The sequence below is a fragment of the Lactuca serriola genome, chromosome 3, assembly GCF_051521515.1.
Source record: "Lactuca serriola cultivar US96UC23 chromosome 3, Lser_US96UC23_V15, whole genome shotgun sequence".
NCBI classification, from domain to species: Eukaryota; Viridiplantae; Streptophyta; class Magnoliopsida; order Asterales; family Asteraceae; genus Lactuca; species Lactuca serriola.
Genome location: NC_136410.1, coordinates 235,676,508 through 235,686,882, shown reverse-complemented (window position 1 = coordinate 235,686,882; position 10,375 = coordinate 235,676,508). Strand labels below are relative to the sequence as shown.

The following is a 10,375-nucleotide window of genomic DNA, read 5'->3' as shown; positions in this document are numbered from 1 at the left end:
CTACGGAGGACTAAGGATTGGATCCTTACCCTTGGTGGGCGTGACGACTTGAGTGTATTAGGGTAGAGTTATGTTAGTTTTCAGACTGATAGGGATAACTTCCGCTCTCAGTCGGGCTGGGACTTTACCCTAAATGGAGGGGCAATCTCTTGGAAGAGTTCCAAGCAGGAGACAGTGGCTGATTCGACTTGTGAATCAGAGTATATAGCAGCAAGTGAAGCAGCGAAGGAGGCGATATGGGTGAAGAACTTCATCGGAGACCTTGGAGTTGTACCAGCCATTAAGGAGCCTATGGAGATTTTCTGTGACAGCAATAGTGCGGTTGCCTTAGCCAAGGAACCAAGAGATCATGGCAGATCCCGACACATTGATAGAAAATATCACTTTATAAGACACAAGATAGAAGAAGGAATCCTCGTGGGAAAGAGGGTATCGTTAGATGAGAACCCTGCAGATCCCCTTACGAAGGGACTGACGAGGGTTAAGCATTTGCAGCATGCGAGGCGCATCAGGCCGAGGGACGATATTAGTTTTACATATTAGATAGCCTTTTCTGAAACTTGTAAAATGTAATCAACGTTTGACGATGAATAAAATTTGTGATTTATTTATGAGTAAAGTGTTGCTATCATTGTCAATTATTTACTATTGTTTCAGTTTTGCATGTTTTGACTTCCAGAATAATTAATTTATTCAAACCTCCACAATCGGTCATACGTCAGAAGTAGGTATGAATCAAGATTGTCATGAATTGGGTTTGTATATGGCTAAAGGTGTTTAGACATAGAAATGGTTGCTACAACGTTCATGAGTGCTCATAAGTTATGAGTATTGGAATAAACCCATGCTCACTTGTATCACTTCATGGAATTTATCTCGAGTGATCGTGAGATGATAATATCATATAGGTCTTCAAACCTAGAGATATGAGTTGTTACCTATGAGTTGGTTGTGCATTGATTGCACGTAAACGCATCAGTAACTTGATGTTATAAAATGTGCCTTTGTGTAAAATTCAACAAGTAGTAGAACAAGCATATGAGTCGAAGTTTATCTGTTCCTTCTAGAAATAGAAGCGATATTTGGGCCCCTCGAAGATTTTGTGTTGACCCATGTACCGTGCTCGGTTAGAACTAAATTGATGTGTTCAGTTAGGTTCTTTGTCAAACAAATCGGAAAGCGAGAAACAACTGCCAGACAATAAGTATGACATCGTTCCATGTATTTGTCCGGCTAATATCATGAGAACAGAGGACTATATGATCACTTATCTAAAATGGCGTTTCATAGTTCAACAAAGTTTTCAAGAGCTACGATTGTTGGTTGGTTCCTGAAGTAATATAGGCAAATACAGTTATTAGACTTATCTAAGTGGGAGTCTGTTGGATAAGGTGTCTAAGTCCATAACTTATTTGGTATATACGTGACTCGACCCGGCATGGTCTATTTGGGTTGCACTTCACCCAAACGATTTATGGATAATTTTATGAGAATTGTATACCTACGATTTATTAATATATTATAAGTTATAATATATTAATATAAAGTCATGTTATTTAATTATTTTTAATCTTGAATTAATTATGAATTAATTTAGTGATTAAAAGGAAGACTAATTAAATCATGGGCTATTATATTTATATGGTGTGGGCTAATGCTCATTTGTTAATGGGCTAAGCTTATATGGAAGTCCATGGATGATCCATGGAGCTTTTAACCCATGGATCCTTGGAAAGGAAAAGACATGGGTTATTAGGGTTTCATCCTAACCATGCACACTATATAAACAAGCTTATGGTTCATGAAAAACACCCTAGTGTGTGTGCAATAGTGGTGGTCGATTTCTAAGTGTTAGTATACTCTCTCATACATTTTCCAAGTTTGTGGTGATTTGTGATTTCCATTTGAGGCATTCACATTATTGGTGTTTGGCTCTCAAACTCCAAGGAATCAACAATCAACAAAAGGTATGTAATTCATCTAGTTCTTTTATGTTTAAAAGTACCACATGCCATGCTAGATAGGTTATAAACCTTGGAAAGTAATATTTTGCATGTACCTTAGACAAACATAGATCCAAGGTTTATTAGGGTTGCATGTACACTTAGGAAGTGTTAGAATGCTTAAAACCCAACAATGTATCCCCTCCTGAGGCATTATGGCAAGTTTTTATCTTTCGTCTTTCGCAAATCCACCCTTGTGTGATGACCTTGCAAATACATCTCCCGAATCAACAGTTCGTTAGGCTCAAAGATGGTGACAGAATGGAAGATATTGTTTATAGGGAGAAAGGAAAAAATTCAATGTTGACGCCATTTTTCGAGAAGAATAAAGAAGATTCCAATGCGAGAAAATACTTGTATAAGGATTTTCCCAAAAAGTTTGCATGGAATCGGAGCATACATTGTTGGAGGACCAGGTTACATAAATCAATGATTGTTCGACTTGTTTATGCTAATCCAATTGAAGGAGAGAGATAATACCTACGCCTGCTTTTATGTCATATTACTGGGCCTACCTGCTTTGAAGATTTATACACAGCCAATGGTGTATTACACCCCACATTTTGAAAAGCGACTCTTGAAAGAGGTTTAATAGAGACCGATGATAATTTATCACAATGTCTTGTAGAGGCTTCCTTATTTCAACTTCCCATCGCACTTAAGAAGGTTATTTGCGACGATGATGATTTTTTGTGAACCAGGAAATGTTCGCAAGTTATGGGACGACCACTATGATTCTCTTTCTGAAGATTATAGGAAACAATATGGATGTCCCGAACGAGTGCAAAATATGGTCTTCATCGACATTATATTCTTCCTAGAATCAATGAGTAAAAATCTTAGGGATTACGACCTTCCAAATGTCAGTGCAAACATTGATTTACAATCAAGAGGTTATCGTGAGGTGCAAGAAGAATACTCTATAAATGTGGAATACGAAGACTTACATGCACGAGACTCTCTCAATCCAGACCAGAAGTTTGCATATGATGAGATAATGAGGCATATGGATGAAAATATTACGGGTGTGTTCTTTATAGATGGTCCCGGTGGAACTAGAAAGAAATTTTGGTACAAAGCTTTGTTGGGAAATATTCGTGCCCGTGGACTTATTGCACTTGTAACCGCCATGTCAGGTGTTGCGGCTAACAACATGCCAGGAGGGAGAACAACTCATTCACTATTTAGAATTCCCCTCAATCTTGATAATAACTCAATGTGCAAGCTCACTAAATAAAGCTGGAAGGCTCAGCTACTTCGCGAGGCAAATGTAATCATATGAGATGAAGCAGCAATGGCTAAGAGGCAGGTGGTAGAAGCAGTTGATCGGACAATGCAATACATCATAGATGAGAAACTCCCTTTTGGTGGAAAGATAATGGTTATAGGAGATGACTTTAGACAAGTGCTATCGGTCGTGAGACGTGGCACTCGAGCACAAATTGTGGACTCTAGCTTACAAATGTGACCTCTATGGGTTTCAATTAAAAGGCTTCGATTAAATATCAACATGAGAGCGGTAAATGACCCATGGTTTTCTGATTTTTTATTGCAAGTCGGTGTTGGAAAGGAGGAAATATCGGACGAGTCCTTTAGTAGTATACATAATAACATGTCTGTTCCATACACTGATAAAACTAATTCAGTGGACGCTCTGATTGATGCAATATTTCCTTTTTTGCAATCCAACGACACCGATTCAAAAATTATCATTTTGAGGGCGATAATGCCAACTAAAACTGAAAGTATTGATGAGATTAATAATAAGTTGATCAAACAATTTTCTGCCGAGTAAAAAGTTTACTACAATTTTGATGAAGCGGAAGATGACAAAAATAACTTATATCCAATGTAATATTTGAACTCGCTAAATGTTAGTTGTATACCCCCTCATTATCTTCGGTTAAAAACTAGGTGTCTAGTAATACTTTTGCGAAATATCAATCCCTCGAATGGGTTATGTAATGGCCCCATATTGATATGTCGAGCTTTCCAACAAAATGTCACTGATGCAGAGATAGTTGTTGGTCAACATGCTGGAAAAAGAGTGTTTTTACCAAGAATCCCTCTAAGTCCGTTTGACGATGGGATGTTCCTATTCAAACAAAAGAGAAAGCAGTTTCCAATTCAGCTTAGTTTCTCTATGACAATCAATAAAGCTCAAGGACAAACAATTCCAAATGTAGGTGTTTATCTACCGGAATCAGTATTCTCATATGGCCAACTCTATGTGGTGTTTTCCAGAGGAATATCACGTGTCAATACAAATGTATTAGTAAAGATGGAAAAAAACATTTGATGATGATGGAATCTAAAATCAAAATATGTGTACAAAGAAGTTTTATATGATTGAAGGGTTTACGACCGTAAACCCATGTGTACAACCGTACACCCCTCATTGACCACAAACCCTAGTTTTTGGTCAAAGATTGGCCTTAAACTCTCCTTTAAACTATGCGTGGGACTTAGAACACTTCCGGGAGGCTAGAAAGGACCTTGAAACAAATGTACGGCCGAAAACTCATGGGCCGTAAACCCATGGGCCATAAACCCATGGACCATACCCTCTTGGGCCGAAAACTCCTTTGGGCCGCAAACCTATGACCGTAAACCCCTATTGGGACCGCAAACTCCCCTTCTTCAAGCACATGTGATTCCAACACTTAGTTTCAGGTATTTCCTAGTCACTAAGGTGGTTTCCTTCCCTAAGTAGTACTGTTATACCCTAATCTAATGCATATATGTGCTATTATATGTCATATAGGATCCGTTTGTGTTCGAGACTTCATTTGATTTCAACTTTCTTATCAACTTACATTCAAATCCCAAGACAAACAGTGAGTTCATACCCCTATGCTTTTATGGTTTTTAAACGTTTTCAGGGGGGAATACAATCCAAGCATAAAGGTTTTCAATGAATCAAAACTTATGCAATTTAAACAAATCAACAGTTTTCATAAAGCATTTAGATACTTTATCCCTTTTGTATTATGCGAAGCATAAGGGAAGTTTTCTGAATTTAATTGCATAGTTTTCAGAACAGATTCACGAACTTAACAGTCAAACTATAATAGGTACAGTTTGGGGAATTTCATTACCGGTTTTATAGATACAAACTATTTACACAATTGAACAAATAAACTATCACATAGTTAGTTTATAACACACATTACAAAATACAACAGTTAATAATTATTTAATTATAATTATTTTTACTTTACAATACATACATTGAATTCAAGTACAAAAGAACATTCGTTTCATGTATTATTACTCGTAAGTCGTTAACCAAATTGGGAGTCACGTCCTTGGGCGCTTACAAACTTGACTAAGTGGAGGACTACCGTTATGAGCCAGAGTCTCCTGGAGGGAGAACGTGACTTTTGTGTATAGATCTATATGGGATTGAATACCGCACACCTTGCTGCTAGCTACAGTAGGACCGACAGGTCTACAGGTGACAAAGTCATAAAGGATATTGGTGTCAGATTCACTTCGTATAAAGTTTAGTATGATCAAAAACTCGCCAATAATAACGATACATTTACATAATAATATACTACTCATGAACAATTTCTTTAATAACATATGTGTGATACTTATGCCTTATAGTTTTAGAACCATTAAAGCAACAACACACGCATACAAGGGAAAAATGATTTTCCCGGACTAAGCCTCAGTACTTTACATGCTGGCGTTAGCTAGGGTTTTCAAAAACATAACATACTTTACATGCTGGCGGTAGCCAGAGTTTTCAAAACGGACCATACATTACATGCTGGTGGTAGCCAGGGTTTTCAAAACAGAACATACTTTACATGCTGGCGGTAGCCAGGGTTTTCAAAACAGAATACACTTTACATGCTGGCGGTAGCCAGGGTTTTCAAAACAGAATATACACTACATGGTGGTAACAGCCAGGGTTTCAAAACAAATCATATTTTACATATAATGATAAACAAACATTTATAAAAATTCAGTGACTAGTTTTCATTACAAAAACTTGCTTATGAACACACCAGCTTTACACTGATATGTTTTCAAAACCGCTTGTATTCTCAGGTGATCAATAGATAGGTGCCTCCTGGAGTTTGGAGAAGACGGATTATATAGAGCCACGTCTTTTACTTTTGTTATATTTTTGATGTATAAAACTATGTTTCAAACAAATGTAAATATTCATATCTTAATGTAATGGTTGTGTTTACTTTGATTACTATGATGCAATTGTTGTGATACTAGGAATGACGTCCTCCACACCCGAACGTTTCCGCCGTTTGTTTTATAGTTTGGGGGTGTGAGATTATGAAATTTGACTAAGTTATGATGCTCATATAAGCAATCTCAAAACTCATAAGACATCTAGAATGTCTTAATGATTAAGTCGTCATGAGGATAAAGCTGAATTGAGTATTTAAGAAGTTCATAACCTTTATTTTACTCATTAATAACCACTTGTTAAAGTTTGGTGGCCATTGGAAATCTAACGAACAAGTTACAAAGCTTTTAGCAAAATTTTACACCAAATAGTGAGATGTAGTTATGACATGGGGGCGTGTTAGTCATGGCACGGGGTTGTGTTATTCTGACACGGGGCGTGTCAAACATTCTGTTAAGTGTACTATTTTTCATGGAAACCCTAGTAAATAACCCCCGATAGCCCTCAAACTTTATATATAAGCTAATAAGAAGTAAATAAGCTTATTAGGAAGATCCAAATGATAAAAATATTAGACGGCTAATTGGTCATTTTTAGTAATTTACTATGATTTTATAGGTAGTGGTTGAAGGAAATTTACCATTGAAGAAGATGTGGTTGTACCAAGCTAGAAGCTAAGGTAAGTCATTGAGAACATACATCCCCTTACTTACTCATTTCTATTTGACAAGTTTTACTTAATTTTTATCACATGTTACTATATTTACCCATTGATTGGTATTTGGCCTAATTGTGCATTCATGAAATGCGATTTTAAAATGTTTTGATAAGCCAAAGAGCTAAAATCTTGAAAAATGTTTTCATCATCCGATGTGTGCATATTCATACTAGGATGGGTGTCACTTTCAGATTCCCGAGTACCCAATTGGACATTTTTTATTGTTGTTTTTGTAGGTAGATTTCTAGATAATCCTCACATGCACGAGTAGAGGCTTACTACAACTCGTGTGACCTAGGTTGGATGGCCCATAATGCCTTGATTGTGGATGTAAGGGCAAATTTGACAAGTTTCGTCTATTATATGTTATTTACATATGACCATCAACTTGTGAGTTGGACTTTGAGATTGACATGGGTTTAGGAATAGATGCATGTATAACATCGCATTTAGCATGAAAAATCTTATCCATCTTTTGTCATTTTTGGAATATAATAATTTTTTGCTGTTTTTTTTTTTCAACTAAAATCTTAATTATAAATTTTTGGGAGGATTAATTCAAGTTTTGGGATTTCTATTCGTTACTCAAAAATGAATTGTTCCTCAGGTAATTCACTAGACATTTCGTTGTCTACTTTATTTTGGATGTATGTTCAGATTCAGAGGCTTGGGGATTAGGAGGTAGCATGGATTTTAGAAGACTCCAACTTATAGGTTACTTGAACCTTTGTTATGATACCTAATGAACAGCCTCGCTTCTTAAACTTATTTTTAGCTTTTGGGGACCATTGAACTTTTCCGCATCAAGTTGATACTTTTGAACTTAAAAGATTTTACATTTTTTTGAAAATGATTTTACAATTGGGCCCTAGTGAGAGGGGTTACAGAAATTATTTCAGCAAGATGTGATAAGGGAACACATACATCCTAAAAATAAAATATAGAAAATAAGATAGATAAACTTTGACTTTTTCTAGTCAACCATCATACATTTGAAATTCAAAAGAAACAAGGTACATAGATTAACTGTTGTCATTGCTTCAAAACCAAGTGCCATTACAAAGTAGGCATAGAGATCTTCTTTTCTTATCTAGAATAACCAAAGGGAAAAAATTTTAGATATTAAAAAAACATGAAAAAAGAATAAAGAGTAAAACTAACCTTCCAAAGTTCCTTTGTAGCTTGTGGGTCTTCGGTAAAAACAAAGTCAGACCAACAATTAACTCAAACATCAAAGTTCGAAATTTAGGCAAGTCTTTTCCATTAGCAACATACTTCTGAACATATTTTACCACCTTCGCAAAAGGGGTCAAATTGTCTTGAGTGAATTCAAGAGCTTTTGTGTTGCAATACAATATGCAAATTAAATAAAAAATAAGAAAATTGTGATATAAAACTATTGATATAAATTTTCTCACCATTTTTAGAGCATATAAGTTTGAGAAAGTGAAGACTCAAAAGATCAAAAAATAAGCCTTTGTTGTTTTCAAGTAGGTAAGGTGAGACCTTTTATGTCAAAGATTTACTTATACTTTCTACTTTCCCTAACAGGTTATGCTTGTTAAATCCTGTGCATGATAATACCCATTCATAATAAGAACTTATGCTTTTTAAGCTATATTGACACAAAATTTCACTAAGGAAATTAATTAAACACCTGGTGTACATAGCCAGAAACAATATTGAATATATAGAAAACACCCAGGAAATAAACCTACTATCGCTCAAACATCTCAATCTAAGAAAATTTTAGTTGATACACAACTAGAACCAATTAAAAAAGATAAAAATCAAAAAACAAGCTCACTTTGTCACATGATTAACCATAAAAATTAACAATGCTTGGACAAAAAAACCTTGAATGCCCAGGTTTTTCTGGTTTTTGTGGGAGTTGCATGATTCTACCTCTGTCTTTAATGTATGCGTTTTTGCTGTTTGTATTTCTTGGATAATCCAGACATAGAAGACAGGGGTAAAATCGTCCAACTCCTACAAACACTAGAAAAATGAAGCATTCGAGGTTATTTTTTCATCATATCTTTGTTAATTTTTTATGGTTAATCATGTGATAAAGTGAGTTTATTTTTCGTTTAATCTTATTAATTTGTTCTCATTGCGTATCAGCTGAAATTTCATTAGATTGAGATGTTAGAGCAATAGCAAGTTTTACTTTTGGGCTGCTTTATATATATATATATATATATATATATATATATATATAGAGAGAGAGAGAGAGAGGGTTCAATTGAAGAAAAAAATGTTAAGAATAGCGGAATCATTCTCAACCAATCATTTAATTAGCTTATAAAACATTGAAAAAATGTCAAACATGTAAATACTAAAAAGAAAATAAAACATGAAGGGTATTTATGTAATTTTATCTAACATCAAATCACGCAGGAAATCGTCATTTCCCTCTATTGAATAGCTTTGTTTCTCGATAACATCTACAAACAATTTCAAAAACGATTTCTTCCTTCATTTCGATCAAAATACAGTTACACTCACCATCTTCATACAAAAACCCTAGATTGAGACGCGCAAAGAAGAAATTGAATGAAAACCTAAACGAAATCATTTTGTTGTTGTTGAAAATGAAAGGTAATCATCGATGTTTTTTCCTCGATTTTCACTATTTTCTCTTGATTTCTTAACTTATCAGTTGTTTCCAGAAATTTCTGTGATCCTTGTTTATTATTAGTTTATTTACAACTTCAAATTTTGTATTCACACTGTTCATTTTTCATACTAGTTGGTTTACTTGAAATTTTGTAATCCTTATTGATTTTCGTAATCATCATTCATTATTAGTTGGTTTACATAAAATTTTCATAATACTCATTAATTATTAGTTGATTTATAAATGATTTTACATTTTCTATTAATTTTTTGTAGTTATTAATGATTTTTGTGTTAGTATGTCAATATTTTTTTTACATTTCACTTTTAGTTATTTGTTGATTTAACGGTTAATGTAATCCACTGAGGTTTTACAGACATTCTACTAATATTAACTACTCATCCTTATAGGAACAAAACCACGATTAAAGATTTTATATAAATGAAAAACAAAAAACAAGCAAAAAGGTAAATAAAATTGTTTTTTATTAAGATGTGATTAGCCTTATTTGTATATGATTAATAACATTTGTATGTAATTTTACTTATGAATACAATAGAAAATGAAGAATCTGATGATGGATCACCTCAGGTTAAAGAAAAACATTCGAAGGGAAAAATGATAAAGGTATCAACAAAATATATCATATTTATGTTCTATTCATTTGTGAATGCAAACAAAACTGAATTATATATGTTATATGCACATATGAATAGAACATGGTTGAATAAAATACATATATTATATTAATACAAAGAAAATATATCAAATCTATATTTTATGCACTTGTGAATACAAACAAAACTAAGTTATATATGTTCTATTCACATATAAATACAATAAATGTATTATATTGTGATGTGATAACCCAGAAA

The 10,375-nt window shown here is 34.2% G+C and overlaps 2 protein-coding genes across 2 annotated transcripts; both read left to right on the top strand.

Annotated features, from left to right (window-relative positions):
- The first annotated feature begins 2,682 nt into the window (after positions 1-2,682).
- LOC145096097 (uncharacterized) lies at positions 2,683-3,240 on the top strand. The gene has a single exon (XM_079033865.1). The coding sequence runs from the start codon at positions 2,683-2,685 to the stop codon at positions 3,238-3,240; it is 558 nt and encodes a 185-aa protein (XP_078889991.1).
- A 375-nt stretch (positions 3,241-3,615) lies between these two features.
- Positions 3,616-4,302, top strand: LOC145096096 (uncharacterized). Its single transcript, XM_079033864.1, has 2 exons — positions 3,616-3,794; positions 3,918-4,302. The coding sequence occupies exons 1-2, from the start codon at positions 3,616-3,618 to the stop codon at positions 4,300-4,302; spliced, it is 564 nt and encodes a 187-aa protein (XP_078889990.1).
- The last annotated feature ends 6,073 nt before the right edge of the window (positions 4,303-10,375 follow it).

Bases quoted from the DNA above. Each gene is read 5' to 3' on its own strand.
- LOC145096097 (XM_079033865.1), top strand. From the start codon at position 2,683: ATGATGATTTTTTGTGAACCAGGAAATGTTCGCAAGTTATGGGACGAC.
- LOC145096096 (XM_079033864.1), top strand. From the start codon at position 3,616: ATGTCTGTTCCATACACTGATAAAACTAATTCAGTGGACGCTCTGATT. The intron at 3,795-3,917 runs GTAAAAAGTTTA...GTTAAAAACTAG, and splicing joins ATCAAACAATTTTCTGCCGA to GTGTCTAGTAATACTTTTGC.